This window comes from Hydractinia symbiolongicarpus, chromosome 11, assembly GCF_029227915.1.
Source record: "Hydractinia symbiolongicarpus strain clone_291-10 chromosome 11, HSymV2.1, whole genome shotgun sequence".
Taxonomy (NCBI): Eukaryota; Metazoa; Cnidaria; class Hydrozoa; order Anthoathecata; family Hydractiniidae; genus Hydractinia; species Hydractinia symbiolongicarpus.
Window position 1 is genome coordinate 20,267,830 of NC_079885.1, and position 18,782 is coordinate 20,286,611.

Sequence of the window (18,782 nt, forward strand, 5' to 3'; positions counted from 1 at the left end):
AGCGGATCTAACAGTAAAGTGGAAGATCTTGAAAAAAATTTAAGCACTTCTTGCACTTATTAAAATTTTTAAAAAACTTTATAACGTTTAGGCTACATGAAAATCTGAAACTTATTACATAGCCAGTCTTTGTTTTCCAGCTTAGGTGCTAGTTTTAGCTGTGGCTAGTTATAAGTGAAAGTCTCGCTATACGTAGAATTTTAGCACGCTAGCTGGCTAACTACTTATCCAATCATAAGTCTAACCAGGTTGGCTGCTACTACTGCAAAAATATACTTCTTAAAACAGACTTCTAAAACGTTGACATTTATATAATCCCTATAACGATAGACACAGCTAGATATTTCTGTGAGAACAGTTTTGTTGAACCAGCCTTATCAGTTAAATTTTGTCAAAAAAATATTTCAGAGTTTTCTGTATTAGGTGATTTTGTTGAAGTAAACACAGAAACAGGAAATTTTAATTTGAATTAACAAACCATTGTTAAACCAAACAACCCATGCATATTTTTGCGGTTTCTTTTTTGCTGGTTTGTTTACACCTTCGATCTGCTATTTCTTTAAATAATAACTACGATATTTTAACCCGAAAACAGTGTATATAGATCATGTCATGGGTTGACTTTTCCCATAAAATATAATTTTTTTAAAACGGGTTTACCTGTCAACTGACTTAACCTGACTCATATAATTAAGCTCTTAGTTTTTATGCAAAAAGGTCAAAAAGTATCTGAAACTTAAAATTCAAATGTGATTGTTTGTGATACACAAATACGCAGATCGATAGTTGCATTTAACATTTCCCAAAAACTGTTTATGGTGAAAGTTAGATTCCATATCAAATGTGAGAGTTTTTTGCAGAAATTATTTCTGAGAAAAAGAAGAATGAACAAAAAATTTTGTAAAATTTTTAGGGATCAGGATGCAAGGAATAAAACAACAAAGTTTATGTTTGCGATTAAACAGCAATACTTTTTTTAAAAAGAAAAAGTGATGACAGGAAAATGTTTTATTTTTTATTTATTTATTTTAAAAGTAATGAAAAGTCTATGCCAAACAAGCATGTAATATAGGGGGGGAAATCATATTGTTTTGTAGAAATTATTCCTTCAAATTTGTTGAACATAATATTACAAATATGGTCAAAATCACAAAAAAGCCTAAAAATCTATGTTTATTCATAATAACTTATACATCGATATTATAATACCCGTATACGTCTGTCTGTCTGTCACGCAAAATGGTAGCTTAGCTGCGCAAGTAGCGAGAAGAACACTATGCGGTAAAAAAGGACGGGTGAACCCGTGAATTTTTCCACGGGCAACCGACTAGTTATGTATATTATGTAAGAGCACAAATTTTTGTGAAAGACAAAAGATTTGAAAAATTTGTTTTAAGTATTAAAGGTCTTGCCACAATTTAACACCTTGCTGAGATTTTCTGGTTTTATCTAATTTTCTTTTTTTTTTAACTTTTTTAATACAGTTTTGATCTCTTCAATTTTAATTCATCAAAATTCAAATAATGGTAACAACAACCAAATTATTGCAAAGTCATTCAAAAAGTGACTTACTATTTTATAGTTATATTACGATAAAATTATTTGTCCTTTAAATAATTCTACTAACATTTTTTACTCTCTTTTTTCAGGCAAGTTTTAAAATACTTAGTAGATATAGCGCAAATAAAATGATATAAAATCATTTACATGAATTATCTTTTGCGAGACTGCTTCAAAATTTCCAAAATAATTAAGATTTGCAACTCATAGTACTTGAAACTTGCAAAAGTTGGACGAAATATGGTAAACGATATCATTTTTTAATACAGTTTTTTTTACTGCCACGAAATCCACGCAAAAGAGAAGAGGATATCCTATCATTGAACGTCGTCTGTGCTAAGCTGTGACTTCTACCTGGCTTACTAATGACCGTCCCCTACTGCGTAAATGAACATTTGCATAGTATATAGTAACTTTTAGCTAGCTAGCTAGCAGCAGGGTTATGTTAGGCAGCTAGTAGACCAGCTCCTTTTACCTTGACTGGTGGACCGTATGTGTGGCACTGAACGTTAGCTATCTAAGGAATGGTGAAACGCTAACAGTAAATGTTGTTGGTAGATTTATTTGTAGCCTGTAATATCTACTTTAAATTTAGTCACGACATAATCTAAAATCATTCTTCGTCTTCGCCTCTCCTACCGCCATGTTTATATTTAAATACTAAAAAAATCTTTCGGGTAAAAAGAACATAGATCTCCAAAAATAGACTAATCAAAATCCATCACGTGACCAGACGGGTCCAGAGCTACTTTTCAGATTGAGAATGAGACATTACTTGGAAAAAGTAAGTATTGTTTGAATTTAACTTTATTATAAAGTTTTTCCTCTTTTATTCTTGTATCAAAACATTTAAATGATAACTTCATCTAATTTTCTAGACTTGAAAACAAACGCAATAAAGTGTAGTCTAAGTGATTTTGTGAAACAAAACAAAACAAAGTCTTGAAAATTATATTTTTTACAATGATATTGTTTTACTGGAATTTAGCTTGTTATCTACATCGCTCAAAACTCGCGATAAATTATAATTCCTTTTGGAAGACCAAGAAGTGAGTGCATCCTCACAAGTGCTGCTGAGCTATGTACGCCGTGTCACGTCACAAATGAACAAAATATGAAGGAAAAAATTTGCTTTTGTGTGGTAATGGCTGCGACCGTTAATGTAGCTGATTATAGTTTCTGGGGGACAAAATTTGGACATATAAAAATGAAAAAAAGTAAAAAAAGAAAATTATGCAATGTTGTTTTCGGGATATGTAAGGACGTTTTTATTACAAAACAACATATGTAACTTTTTTCGTTAGTTCTCTTTTAAGTATTTCTACACAACTAGTCGTTATCCCGTGGAAAAATACGTATACGGGTACTATAATATAGGTAAAAAAATTTAATCGTGTTAATTTCCCACGATTTGTAGGACCTTCGTGGGCCTTGAAGTGAATTAATTTCTGTCGGCGGACATTTTTTGTGTAGACTGAGTGAGTTATGCAAAAAAGCATAAGATGTACAAATAACAATCTTGTATCAAGAATATTTAATCCGCATGAATAGTTTAGGAGACCTGTTGTATTTCCACCAATTCCATGCGTCTTTGGTCTTACAATAATTGTACCATGCTAAAAAATGTTCAATAAATTGATGACTAAACCTCATCAAATAGTAATATTGATAAGTAGAAAAATTGATTGGTAGAAAAAATGGTTGTGTGGAAAGTTGGAAAGCAGTCTTTCTTAGAAGTCAAGCGAATTCTTTAATTGAAACTAAACGCAACTTAAAGAATGGCCATTTGTTAACACAGGTTGCTCACAGTGAGGTCTACAAGAATGCTAGCTAACTGGTTAATGTCTATAAATACCTGAGGTGATAGGATAATCTTACTGATTATCCGAACAGTAGTTTGAGCCTTGAATTAAATTGAATTAATTTTAAAAACTGAGCGTGGACTAAATTTGATGTGTTTTGACAAATTTCCACAATCTCATAAACTTTGCCTTATTTAAACATGGAAAATGTTTGACCTATATATGGAAATTTCGACTGTTTAATTATTAGAAACTTTTTTAAAACTTTACGCCTTTTGTATTTTTATCCTTTTTTATACCATAGCTCCATATTTGCTACATATGATACCTTTGTAAAAACAATAAAATTTATTGTGTGTTGTTGGGTTATGAATACATAGTGATAACAATTGTCTTGTTAGATATAATAAAAAAAGTAGAAGAAAGTAACTGACTATAGTAATTTCATCCACGAAAAATCTGTTATAATGTCAAACCAAGTTGTGGAATGTTTATATTTTAACCTGATTGCTTATTCCCTTACATCGTTTTTATGCTAATTTTAGATGTTTGCTAGCTATAGCTGTTCAACTCTGGCTGGTTTTTTAGCTACTTTTTTGCTTGTGTGCTAACAAACTTGACTTTTAGCTTATCTTGCTTTTCACAATATTATCTATATAAAAGTCGTGCATAAGTTATGCAAAATGCACCGGTCATTAGTGAGCAGGTTTTCGAAGAATTACTGGGTGTTTACATTTCGTGTTTTTTCAAATCATGGGTGTTTGATGTCACGCAATGACCTACTTACATAGCTATGTCGCTTATACAATGTGGACACAGATGTACAAAAATATTGTTTAATTTAAGCATGCAGTATTTTTTTACCGCTGGTAATTTTCTCAACTTATTTAACTTGCTGAACGTGAATTTATGTATATCATGTTTTTCTCCTTTACGGATCTCTTTCATGGGAATATATTATCCTTAATAAGGAAACGATAAATTTCAAATATACTGGGTATGGGTCTCAGGGGGTTACTTTCTGTCTGTGTACGAAGTTACCACTGTGTTTTGCATTCAGTGTACATTTGTTAACTACTTGATAGCCTTATAGGTGGTTGCACTACTGTGTGAGCATAAAACTAAAAAATCAGAGTTATTATTAAGATTTGATCCTGATTTTTTATGTCATCAATTTTATGGCCATCGATGGCTTTTGTCTATATTCACTGCATATAGACTTGCTGAACAGGCCCCTAAGGCTTCTCATCAGTAAACTGCGGATAGCCTGACACATCATGCTGCATTATTTTAACATTTTTCCGTGGAGGCCAGCTTGCCATGCAATAGCTTAAAGTTCGCAAACTCAAAGCCGCGTTCTAGCGTTACAACAACATCGTATATCAAGGGTTGTTTTGATAAGTTGTTACGATTTAGTGTTGACGATTAGTGACATTTTGTATATATGTGTCAGAAATGTCTTTCCAAAACGTTTTCCAAACAAATTTTCTTTTGGCGGCAACACTAAAAAATCAAATTAGTTAAATTTAGTTTCTGCGATTATTTCTAATGTAAACGAAAAAAAAACAAAAAAACCTTTAACCGTCATTCTCCCTTCAACTTACCCAACAGTACAATTTATCTTTTATTATAATGGGAGGTCTTTTTTTCTTGCGATTAATTTATTTATCAGAGGATGCATGTCGTGCAAATCTGAATGTAAAACATTTGCTCGAATGATGGTGAAGAATGTTTTCTTCACTAACTTTGTGCTCGCCATTTTGATTTTAATTCATAGACTATTTCGGATGCGAGCAAGAAAATCATACAAAAGCGCACCTGCGTAAAAATTGTAAAAAGCTGATGGCTGATAATATAGTATTTTGTAATAATTTCTTCAACTTTCAGCACAATAAGCGAAGCAAGTGGCATTTGGAAAAAATTGAAGATAATGGCGGTTGTTTTTCTATTGATGGCCGTGATTGTAAAATTTAACATCATCGCTACCTTGGCACAAACTGATCTTAAAGGAAACATTAAAAGTCTTCCCTCTGAAGTAAATGCGTTAAAAACCAACCAACAACAGCTTATATACGAAGTAAAAGCTCTACAAACGAAAGTGGATACCTTTTCCAGTTACTGCCGCTTGTCACAAAAAGAGATTTGCGGACCGTGCACGTGCTTGGATGACTACACTCTACCACAAAAATATTACTGTGACTGTCAAAATCTATAGTCGCAAAAAGACTGCTTACAACATTACCGAACAGGAGGAATTGTGGATGGTTTGTATTTGGTAAATATGAATCATTTAAGGTTGGTGCAAGTTTACTGCAATCAAACAACAGACGGAGGTGGCTGGACGTTCAACGGAGAATGGACGGCACAGTCAACTTTTATCGAAACTGGCGTGAATACAAGACCGGTTTTGGAAAGCTTCAACATGAATTTTATCTTGGTAATGAAAATCTTTACTATTTAACCCTTTAAGCTTTGTATCCTAAAGGAAGTCAACTGCGGATAGATATAGTAGACTGGGACCAGAAAAAGATCTTCAAAGTACAGCTCTTTTCAAGTTGGTAACGAAAATACCAAACACACAATTCATCTTGTTGGATACTCAGGAAACGCTGGCGACAGTCTGACATATCACAATGGACAGAAATTTTCAACGCATGACAAGGACAACAACGCTGATAGTAGAAATTGTGCCCAAACTTATCGAGGGGCGTGGTGGTATCATTCCAATTTAAACGGCGAATACATACAGAATGATGCACCTAGCCCAGGGAAAGAGAGAGGTGTAATTTGGTATTTTTATAAGAGAACCTTTTCGTATTCCTTGAAATTTACGGAAATGAAAGTGAGGAGACTTTAGAAGAAATACATGAACACAAAATGTAACGTATTTGTTAAGCTTTTAAATTCTGAAACAATTCTGTAGCAGCCTGACAGAATAATGCTAAAATGGCGTACCTTCGCAGTAACGCAGTATGAGATAATGAAAATATCTTTAAATGTCTATGTTTTGATGCGGTGAGTACTTTTTGATGATATAATATAAAGGATCATCAAGCTAAATGCAAAGTTAGCGAAACATGGTTACAATTGAATACAAAAATACTCTTCTTTAGGCTTACCGAAAAAACGTAAAAATATGTAATAACAAGAAATCTTACCCTTTGCTAATGCATCTTTAAACTTCAAGTTATTCGCGATAAGGTAGGTTAGTTACACAATTATATCCAAAAGTTAGATATTGGTTATTACTCGGAACTACCCCTAAAAATCTCTGTGAAATTCTTTTAGTCAGAAAAATATAATAAATAACTTTCTTGAAACACACAAGACAACTTTTTTTACCCCGGGGAATCTTTCTGAGAATTTTGATCACGTGATTAATCGGATAACCTGATTTTTTCAGTTTTTACCCAAAATGGGAAAAAACGGATTTTTAAGCAATGGTTAGCTTTTATTGATACGAACTACCTAGAAACAGTAAATATGTTAATAACTTTTATTTGGCTGTTAGAATCTTTAAACAAGATGTTAAAATTTGCTCTGAAACGTACGTAACATGCTCGAAATACCCCGGACCGAAATAATGTTAAAGGACAATTCATTGACCGTATCGTCAAGATGCATTTTAATCGTTTGTTTCTCTCCTGTGGAATTTGCTTCTTGGTAACAAGGAAAGGGACGTTTCGTGGTTAATGTTACCGTTTGCCGAATCCATGTCAAAAATAACGAAGTTAGATAATATCTATGTACTGAGTACCTGAGTACTTCTTTCTAAAGCTTAAGTAAAAGTCTCTACTCTAACATGTAAGGGATTGGATTCGGTGGGCAGTGGATCCACGGGTTTGCCCGTCCTTTTTATACCGCATTACTTGCGCAGCTAAGCTACCATTTTTCGTGACAGAAAAATGCATACGGGTATTATAATAAAGACTACTCGTTAACCCGTGGAAAAATCCACGGGGTCGCCCGTCGCGTTCGCTTGTCCTTTAAATTTACCCGTCGCAACAAAGTGGATAAAATATATCGCATTTGATATTCGTGCGCATTTTAAAAAGTTCGTGTTTCCGTTACGGGACGCCGCTTTCGCGGACACACAGACAGACGACGGCTACTATTAAATAGACTAGTCGTTAACCCGTGTAACCCGCCCGTTATGTATCGTATTTCGTGATATGTCGTATAGGGTATAGGGCATCATTATCTGCAGGTATTTTCTTCGGGATCATCTCATTGAAATTAAAAAGGGTGTTTAGAAAGTATACTAAATAAAATACCATCAAAGGTCTATTAAAAGAACAAGAAGTCTGAAAATAATTTATTCTTGTCTTGATGGAATATTCGTTCCGCAATCTCGATAGAAATCTCTTCTCACCAGAGCAACTCTGCAAAATTTGCGTTGAGCGTGTTCCAATGGTTTGCGATGGCCATAAGCCGAAGATGATAAAATTGGAACTTTCTTTGGTCTTTCCTGAAGTTAGAAAAATTCACAAGTAACTGTAATGCCCTTCGTTAAACGCTAGAATGAGTGCTAATTAAGAGCCGTAAACTGTGCCACACATCTAATTGGAGCGCTTTGATATAGGTATACAGTATGTCATAAATCGGATTTACCCCCTAAATTACTATAGTGTTCTAGCTGTAATTATTTTCTACAAATCGCTTTTTCGCAAGTTTGACTGAAGTAAAAACACTTGTTGTTACTCCGCCATAAAAAAAAACTGTCGGCTCCCGTAAAAATTTAAAAATTAGTCATTTTAAATAAAAAAAAGTCTATTGTTACAAAACTAACCGTGAGTCTAAAAAACCCTAGCTAAGTATCACATGTTAATTTACGCTGTTGTTTGCGTGACTCAATAAGACTCCCCGCCAAGTTTAAATTACAAGCTACCTAACTGCATTTAGCACAAGGAAGATTATTTGAAATCTGTAGCAGCCAACTCGTACTTGCTACTTCTATTTTCTAGCTACAGGAATTTAGCTAACAGCCAAGTTGCCGAATTCCACGTAGCAGCTTATTGTAAATGAGATTGGTGAAGAACACAAAAAAACACAATAACAATGACAAGACTAGCTACTTAGCTGGCTTTAGGACACTCTCTCCTCAAAATCTACGTTTCTAGCCAAATCTTAAAATTGGTTTGATTATGATTTATATATGGCTAGAACATGTGATAATATATTTAACTGACATGGAAGAACATATAAAAAACAAATGTTACAAAAATAAAAATCTCTCAGAAGACAAAAAATTCAACAAAAAGACATATCAAAGTCAACGCCACACTTTTCAAAATGACCTTGTTAAAAAGTCTTTTACCGACCCCGATTTCCATCAACCCTTAATCTTGTCTCCTCCTCCTAATTTCATCACTTAGTCTGACAAAGTTTGATTCGATAAGTAAGCTGCGGAAAGAAGGTGGACTATAATGCTTGTCAAAGCATGTTAATTTGTTGGATCATACCTCAAAGTTGACATTCAATCCAAGCATATGTTTCCGATCGTCGCGTGTTAGTTTGCTATGGTAACCCTCCTCTGCATGAAATTGACGATCGTATGCAGACACCAAACAATGCTAAAATAAGTTTTAATTAATAGCTTGGAAAATTCCACAAAAGTTAGCTATAATATTTCTCAGTCAAATCCCTCTATTCCACGTCAACTTAGGGACATTATTTTGAATTCCATGGTCGACAAATCGCTTTTTAAAAATGGAAGGGACAATATAATAATTATGGAGGATCCAACATATGCCAGAGGTTGCTCTGGATTGTAAGAAATTATGAAAATTTTAAAATTCTACTGGTTTAGAAGGAATAGAATTTAGTATATTTGAAGCTAGCTGGGTATTCCTCCTTTGCATTCGTCGCCCAAGAAAACACTGAATCAAGAAACCATTGCATGCTTAAATAGAAACTGTAACCTTTATAAGGGAATACATTTTTCAACCGCCACTGGTAAAATCTACTTGTTTACCTACTTTTCATTGTTGCAAGTTATTACCTCTTTGTTGTTATTAAAGTACGATAAATTCTTGACGTTGCCCAGTTTGAATTCTTTAATTTCCTTCCTCTCCTTTTCTGCACATTTATGATTCATATGAATTAAACGTTGCCTCTAAAATGAACAATCAACAGCAAAGTGAAACTTTCAAATAAAGGTAAACCTGGACAAAGTGGGGAAAAATGCGTACGAACGTTAGTGTGAAAAAGGATTTTCAAAACATGTTCTGGTACGTTTAAAGTTACCATTTGTGATACACCGCTCAACTGTCTCATGTTGCGCCATAACCATAAGCAATCGATTTGCACCTTCATAGTCTAATAGCGTGAGTCGATGAGGTTTGAAATCACGAGCTTTTGGACAGAGAGAGAACGCTCTACCACAAGGACACCAGTCGATTACAACGAAAAGATAAAATATAGGATGCGAAAAAACATTGACAATCCTAAGATCACATTTTAAGTGCAGTTGTAGTGAACACCATATGGCAACTGTTTGTGCTGTCCAAATCTGGAGACAGTTTCTCGATGATTCTTTTGTTGTCATTTTCAGGTAATGGAACTGTGACCCTTTGACAACATATGCATTAATCAGATTGTAAATTATATTTGCTGCAGAATATGTGGCCTCAATCTGGTATTTTTTATATTTTGATTTTATTTATTTATTTAAGAATAATTTATAACTAGGAGGTGGTTGCACGGATAATTTTAGCCCGTGTTGAAATTTTAAGTCGGAACAGGTGAATAAAATGCATAATCCTACGCATTGTACTGCGCTACCATCTTTATAAATTAGATTCTGATTTTTTATAACTTGACTTCGGCTACGACTAGGCCGTCTTGACAAATGTTTAGCCTGGGCTGAGATAATTTCCAATCTTGTAATAGCAATACATTTTCAACCCAGCCCTGAGTTGAAGTTTAACCCAGGCTAAAATTCTCTATGTGATCAGCCCCTTAATTTATTTTTGTACCCAAACTGTAAGGGTATGGATTATGCATCCGCTTCCGTTAAAATTGAGTTGGAACGTGATCCGTCATGTAAGGGTTAAAGAAGCTACTGTGGTGACGTACATGAAAGTCAAGGTAATGGAGATAAAAGAAAATTAAGAACGCTGTGTACAAAAACAACATCTAAAGTTATTCAAATATCACATTTGATACACAAATATAACTAAAGTTGATATGCCAAATACATTTGATATAAGTACTCACTTTGCTATTAAATCAAGTTTTCCAATGAAATAAACTTCAAACATTCTTGGATATTATTGCTGGCTTGCTATATTCTTCTAACTTTTGCATATAACCGTGCAAGATCGTTGCACATAAAGCCAATCGAGACAATAATATTGCGACGGTTGGATTCCTATAGACGTTTTTATTATTATTTTGTGTTTGCTGTGTATGCTCGAAAGAGCCTTTTGGATAGCCGAAAAACACAATTCTTATCAATAAAATAAGTGCAAGAAACTGTTTTTAAGAAGCGAGAAAATAATATAGTCTTCTTTATGTTTTTTCTACCGCCTTCGTATAGCTAGACGTTCTAGAGTCAGCTTGACACTACAGATTGTTAATAACTGCATATCACTATTACAGAGCTGCAAGAAGGTTGTAAAGAAAAAAAAACATGAGCAGTTTACTGTGAAGCATATGTGTTATGAATTGTAGCGGAGATGGTGTAGTGGTAGTGGACTTGTAATTTTCGGCGCACTTTAAATGCAGTGTTGTCAGCCCATTTGGTGCCATTCACTGATTGCTAACCGGCTTGTGTGGCAGGCAAGCAAGTTATAACAATGCTATACGTATCTCTGACGGTAATGCAGCGTAGTTACAGTCGAAAGGGAAGAAGAGCCAACCGTTAGGATGGAATCCCCAAGGACGTTAAAACTTCCCGTTACTTACTTACCTACTTATTTTTAGATTTTTTAAAGCCAGAAAGTATTTCTGACTTCAAAGCAAATTGTTAAAAATGTCAGATTCATCAGAAAACACTCACAAAACTATAAAATTTTCATTATTTTTATATTTCTCCGCAACTTTATTGAAACAATAATCATATTGACTTTTGAAGATAATTCAAACTTTAAGCCTTATAGTGCTCACCCGTTTTTTAAAACGTTTTTTTTTTATCAAAAATAAGTAACTTTTTGAAAAACGAGTCGCAATCTAGTTGATTCTTGTTGAGACCATTTGAAAACCCCAATCATCCTTTTCCTAAAATATTGGGAGCACCTTTCATGACAACACTCAGGATGGCGGTCCAGCTGGGGAAAGGATTTACCTGATTTTTGCCCGTACATATAAAATAAGACCGAAAAAAAGCTGAACTTCATACACTGCATATAGAAAAATATTCGATTCATTGAAGATCTTGCCTTATTTCAAGAAATTGACCCAACCCACTGCCACGAAGTTTCACCTTTTTCAGTTGCGTTTTTACAGATATGAATAAGTCCAATCCAATTCCTCACCATTCTACCACAGACAGACAGACAGACAGACAGACAGACAGACAGACAGACAGACAGACAGACAGACAGACAGACAGACAGACAGACAGACAGACAGACAGACAGACAGACAGACAGACAGACAGACAGACAGACAGACAGACAGACAGACAGACAGACAGACAGACAGACAGACAGACAGACAGACAGACAGACAGACAGACAGACAGACAGACAGACAGACAGACAGACAGACAGACAGACAGACAGACAGACAGACAGACAGACAGACAGACAGACATTTGTTAAAGAAGGCTAGTTACAATGGCAGCTTAAAAACTGATGTGGACCTCCTGAAAATATAAAATTAAAAACAATACATTATATATACAAATATATGAAATTAAATGAACTTTACATAAAATTCTGTAGTTTAATAATACCGAGGCTCTATAAAGAAATGATGTTTTTTAAATTGTGGCTGTTTGATGAGCATATTTTTTCGAGTGCAGCGAGTGGTCGATCGTTTTTCCGTATTCCAACAAAATAAATCGATTTCAAATCACCTGGTTCCATAAACCTTATTGAGTATAGCTTCTTTCCCTTGATGGAAAATCTTTACATATTTTATGTACCTGGTCATTCCAAGACAGTTTATTTTCAATGATAAGACCAAGACATTTTGTGGAGCTGGTAACACTAATTATATTTTCATTCAATTTAAAATGTAAATATGGACCGATGAACTGTTGACGAGACATAAACATAATTTCTGTTTCACCTGCATGAATATTGAAGCCGTTCAGAGAAGCCCACTTGCTAACTTGATTTAATACTCTTTGGATTTCAAGGAAAGCTTGTTCAAACGAATCTGTGATACAAAACAATGTTGAATCATCAGCAAACATATCAGTCTCACCATCATCAACGCTATCAGGTAGATCATTGGAATCAATGGAGAAAAAACGAGGACCAAGTAGTGAGCCTTGAGGTACTCCAAACTCCACTTCCTCTGAAACTGATTTCTGTCCGTTCACAACAGTAAACTGATTCCGTTCACTAAGGTAGTCACTAAGCAAGGAATACATATTTCCTGAAATTCTAGAAGCTATCAATTTCTTTTCCAAGATATCATGTGAAACACAGTCAAAAGCTTTCCTATAATTGATGAACAGAGCAGCAACAATCTTTCCTTGATCAATGGCTTGAGGCGATATCTTAGTCATGTGTAATAGGGCATATTCTGTTGATCTATTTGGCCGAAAACCCCACTGGTGTTCACTTATGAGGTTGAATTGGTTAAGATGATTGTCTATTTGAGCTGTAGGCATATTCTCAAAGATCTTACTAGGAATACTTAACACTGTTACAGGGCGATAATTATCACAGTCTTGTTTCGAACCTTTCTTAAATATTTACTTTCCCTGTTTTCCAAATAGATGGATATTTAACTGAGTTTATAATTCCTTTAATTACTTCATAGAGGCCACAGCTTAGAGGTACAATAAGTTTTAAATGTTTTGCAGATATCTGATCAGCACCAAACGCTTTACCTTCTGTTTTTAAATGATTTTTCATACAACTCACAGGAACAATCGATGGTGTTAATACATGGAGTTACTCTATATATGTGCTGTATACTATGGCTATGATCAGGTGAAACGTTCCCATTTAACCTCTTGCCAACAGTTGCAAAGTGATGATTAAGTAAATTTGTCTTGGCTTGGTCATCTGAAATTGTTGTTCATCGTTTAGAGTAGCAATTTCACAATTTGATCTCTTACCCTGAAAATCATTTACAGTTTTCCAGAATGACTTACTACTTGATACGCCATTAAACTTTTCTTTCCAATAATCCTTTTCTGCAAGACGAACGGTTTGTACATTTGTTCTTCAATTTCTTATATGCCTTCCATTCTGTTGAGCCTTTTGATGTTTTACGAGCTTTTAAGAGCAATTTGTGTCTGTTGTTTAGTTCTTTTCGTATTTCACCATTTAGTTAAGTTACTTTTTCTGACAGTTGCATGTTTTGTTACAATCGATTTATAGAAGTGTTCCCAATACCAAAGTGAATCGTCAACATCATCAAAATAGAAAAAATCTGCCAAGGAACATTCTCAAAATCTTTTATTAATTTCGATTCATCAAGGCACTTTGACACTTCGACGAATTTTGGTGTTCGCTTTGCTTTCTTAAAATTAAGTGATGTATACAGCACCAAAGTGAATCCTCAACATCATCGAAAATAGATCAAATCTGCCAAGGAACATTCTCAAAATCTTTTATTAATTTCGATTCATCAAGGCACTTTGACACTTCGATGAATTTTGATGTTCACTTTCCTTTCTTAAAATTAAGTGATGTATACAGCACCAAAGTGAATCCTCAACATCATCGAAAATAGATCAAATCTGCCAAGGAACATTCTCAAAATCTTTTATTAATTTCGATTCATCAAGGCACTTTGACACTTCGATGAATTTTGGTGTTCCTTTTGGCTTTTTAAAATTAAGTGATGTATACACCAAATGATGGTCGGAGATACATGGATCGTAACATCCAGTCAGACAAATATGAGATTTGCTGAAAAGTTGCGTTGTTGTAATGAGATCTATCTATCTGTTATACGTGTTGGTTGTTTAATCAAGTTCACCAAATTAAACCTATACAAGGACTTTGCAAAACTGTTAGTTACCGCATTGTCAGTTTGTTTGAGTAAGACAAGTCATAGTTGAAATCTCCTAAAATAACCATGTTTTTACGTTTTGAACATACTGATTCCAATATTGGCACCCATTTATTTAAGAATTTTTTTTCCCTTGGAGGTCGATAATTACAAGCTGCTAATGTCTTTTGAGAATTCACAATAACATTTAACCAGATGGATTCAATATTTACAATTTTATCAACACAGTCTGATTCTCATACATTTAAAGCATTGGAAATGTACATTAGACAACCTCTCCAGTGGTCTTTGCCGTTGTTCCGATCCTTGCGGTATATTTTATATCCTTCTATTGAGATTTCCGAATCACATATTTCCGTTGATAAATGTGTCTCAGTTATGGCAAGAATGTCAAAGTTAACTTCATTTAATACAATTGCAACTTCATAAAGCTTTCTTCGCAGTCGCAATCTATCTATCTATCAATAGATAGATAGATTTGTGGCGCCGTAGATTAGTGGTTATAGCTCTCGTACTCTGTGCGGGAGACCGGGGTTCGATTCCTCTTGACGGCGATTCAACATAGGCGAGTGAATGTTACCATAGCCCCAGGTTAACCCAAGCCATGTGAGGGAAATTGGGAAGATGGCACACTGTGTGGGCCGTTGGATGTTGCCGGGAGTTGTCTAGTAGAGCGCGGGCTCTAATTGGGTCTGCGTAGCTCAAAATGAGCATTAAATACTCTAGGACTCTCCATCTACGCCATGGCCCTTCCTGGAAATAATAGACATGGTATATCCCTCGATATTTGTGAGGCTAGCCATGTAAAATATGCACATCTATCAATCCATTTATATTTATATGACTAATAAGTACACCATTGGAACCAGAAAGATTTCCAACCAGTTGATCATGAACAATAATCATGTTGGGATACCAGTTTTACAAGTAGATAAGTGTTTGTGATTGATGTTCTTCTTTGTAAAATCCACATCCATTATAACATAAGATCTTGAGTAAAAACCAATTACACAAAATTCAACCACTAGGAAAATCTGTGCAACACTTTTCTACTATGCTAGAGTTACAGCAAGTGTCAAGCTGGTAAGACTAATAATTGGCACCAAAAGTCTTTTGGCCGTGTCAACACTTTCACGGTTTACGCAGTTGATTCACTTGAACTAAACTCGATAAGTTATCAACCGAAAAAAATACATTAACCAAACAAAAACAGACTATTAGCCAATCATAACGACTAACTAGCCAATCACAACAACAAACTCACATTATTAGCCAGTCACAAAAAACTTACATTAACTGTTTCTTTCCATTGGTTTTTCGTTTCTTCAGGTGTGTATGTTTTTAAACCGTAGTTTGAACGCACCGGTTCATTATCTTCGTGCGGCATTTTTAAACTGTTCTCAGTAAATCATAAGACGCAAATTAATTTGACGTCATGACGCAAAGCGAATCAAGTTATGACGCGATATTGCGAAGAAATGTTCAAACAGTCTTTCGGGGATGTATTTTTGCCAGGGAAGCATTGTAAACATTCAATAATACAATAGTTTATACACATTTAGGGTTGGGGTTTTTCTTTCGCAATGGACATGCACACGCATTTTGGCACGTAAGAAATATAAGAAACAAATGACAAGAATAAAAAGATTAACTTTAGTGCCTTTGTGATCTTGTGTTTATAAAAAGTCTATAAACTTCATTGACAATCATTATGCCCTATTTTGTCCTCCTTTTATCTGCTGAACCACCAGCATTTAGCCTCGGCTGATTTTTGTTTGCACTGGGATACCTCAAGATCTTTTGCGCCATCGCTTGCGTGTTTGTTACGGTTGTGATGAAAAGATATAGATGAGAAAATACAGTGGAATCCCGTTAAAGCGGACACCATTGGGACCAAAAAAACTGTCCGCTTTAACGGGATGTCCGCTTTATAGAGAGTTTGTGTCGTATTTTATTTTAGATGGGATTTTGACCGAAAAAGGTTATTTATGCTTTACTGGGCTTAAAGTAAGAAGTTAAGAGGCTAGGATTTGAGGGTATATAAGCTATATTCAGAAACATTAATCAAACGTTACAAGAAAAAGTCTTTGATAGAGACTTGCTTCTTGCATTTAATTTGTAGATCCTCAATCTTTTTTGTAACTGCCGTCAGCATTTTTTGACTTTCTTCATCGAAGACGGTACAACGGCGCATTTTGTCCATTGGCCCTTACAAAGCTGTGTCTTTTACAGAAAGGTGTATTAAAAAGATTTTAAACTCTGTTGATAAAAAAGTTAGAAAATGTCTGAAATAAGAATAAAAATTTCGTTACAAAATCTTTGTTTCCATTTTTTGTTTTGTACTGTCCGCTTTTCAGGGAGTCTTCATAGGGAAAATATTAATTTGGTTCAAAATAAATCGTCCGCTTTAACGAGTGTCCGCTTTATGACTGTCCGCTTTATAGAGAGTTTTTTATAAGAGTTTGACTTAAAATCAGTCCGTTCCAAGTGCTAGTGTCCGCTTTAACGGGCTGTCCGCTTTAGAGGGTGTCCGCTTTAACGGGATTCCACTGTATAATAAGTACGAAATTGTTTATTTTGTCGTATATGATGTGTGCTTGGCCTATTCGGCGTTGGTCGTGGTAAAGAGAGCCACAAAAAAATTTTTTGCCTGTCAATTATGCTTTTGAGTAGCTAGGCTCTTCTACGCCTATGTTATTCTGACCTTGGTGGCTTGTCTGGGTAGATGATATAGGAATTTTGGTTAGGCGTGAGTTTTGAATAAAACTGGCCAGTTGGATGGCGTTTGGTTGATTTTAAAAGAAGGTAAGTACAGTTTATGAAACAGAGATATATAAAAAACGTAACCGGCTAATATTTAGCTGCGCCTAACAAATCACTTTACATATCTACCACAAAAACCCTTCCAGGGTACAGTCCAATGGTTCAAGAAGGTAACTTTCGACTTGCTATCTAGTTAAATCCTCATGTATTTGTAACTTAAGGTATGCCAGGAAATATTTTGTTTAAAATCGTTCAGTTAAGGCCATAAAAATGTATCTACATAGTTTAAGTTATTTAAGGGTTATAGTTATTTGTCATGGTATTTCGTACCAAAACGCCCAGCATAAATTGAACTAAGAAAAATACAATTTTTAGAGCTCTGCATATTTAGTTGTCAATGCCAAAAAGTATATTGTGCGAAACGTCTCTACTGTAATACTAATATCTACAGCTGTATCAAGAGGTCAGTAGAGCACGTTCCCCTGTCCTTCCTCCCTTAAGTTAATGTGGGAACCAAGCAACCATTTGTCGAAAAGAGTTTAAGGGCTGGAAATAAATGTAATGTTAGACTCAACAATTTTGGTCATGTTGTTTTTATTAATGTAGCTAAGTTCTATATATTCACAACAGATACAAGTTTATATCTATGATGTAAAAGTTCATAAGGGCTTTGTTTTTATGCAAAGTAGGATCACCAAGGAAGAAGCACTGTTAGAATTAATAATACTTTTCGTTAGCCTGTGGAAAATGTCATGGAGTTTACCTATCGTACAAATTGATTGTATCGCAATCTCGTACAGCCTTCTCCCCCTCTTAGCATAAAGTCTTGAAAATAAGTTGGACGGGGTTGATTAGCATGAAGACTGCGATTTTAATGTTGTTTCTGTCGGTATTTAAATCAGCTAATACGAGGACACACCCGTCGCAAAAATGTTGACCAAATGTATCGTATATGTTATATAGTGGATTCGTGGCAAGGTTTTTTCTCGCACACACACACACACACACACGCAGATACACAACAGGTATTATTAACATAGCGATGCTCTTCGTAATAAATATAATATGAAAGAAGAAACAGAGAAATCAAAAGTATGAGAATTGTTGGTGGAAAAGGGGTTACTCTATGAGCTGTTAGACCGCCTCCACCTAAAACTAACCTTCTCCACTTCCCACTAACACCTTTAACGTAAGTTCGAAGCAATCTTACAATATGTATTTACTATTTTTATGCTGTTGTGAGTGAGTCTGTGAGTAAAAACTTTATCTAAGGTGTGGCGCGACGTGATTGTAAAATCGTGAATTGGTTATTCAAAAATCCTATAAAAAACAAAACTCATTTGTAGTAAACACCCCCGTCCAAATAAAACAGAACTCTAAAACTACCTCCTTATACAGTTGTAGTTTTTTAGCCTAGTGTTCCTTTCGCTCTAAACCGTACCGGGGTGCACCCAATGCGCGTCACCGAGTTCTCTCAGTTCAATCAGTTTAGCTTGTTTAAATACAGCGGAACCG

The 18,782-nt window shown here is 34.9% G+C and overlaps 1 protein-coding gene across 1 annotated transcript; it reads right to left on the bottom strand.

The window, feature by feature from the left end:
* Positions 1 to 7,630: 7,630 nt before the first annotated feature.
* Positions 7,631 to 17,049, bottom strand: LOC130614766 (cilia- and flagella-associated protein 90-like). The gene is made up of 4 exons (XM_057436214.1): positions 15,796 to 17,049; positions 9,364 to 9,477; positions 8,825 to 8,935; positions 7,631 to 7,830 (listed from the first exon to the last, which is right to left on the bottom strand). The coding sequence occupies exons 1-4, from the start codon at positions 15,889 to 15,891 to the stop codon at positions 7,678 to 7,680; spliced, it is 474 nt and encodes a 157-aa protein (XP_057292197.1). The 5' UTR covers positions 15,892 to 17,049; the 3' UTR covers positions 7,631 to 7,677.
* Positions 17,050 to 18,782: the final 1,733 nt, after the last annotated feature.

Coding starts and splice junctions, on each gene's coding strand:
- LOC130614766 (XM_057436214.1), bottom strand. CDS start 15,891: ATGCCGCACGAAGATAATGAACCGGTGCGTTCAAACTACGGTTTAAAA. Junction 9,478..15,795: donor AATGGAAAGAAACAGTTAAT/GTAAGTTTTTTG, acceptor TGTTCATTTTAG/AGGCAACGTTTAATTCATAT. Junction 8,936..9,363: donor ACTTTAATAACAACAAAGAG/GTAATAACTTGC, acceptor AACTTATTTTAG/CATTGTTTGGTGTCTGCATA.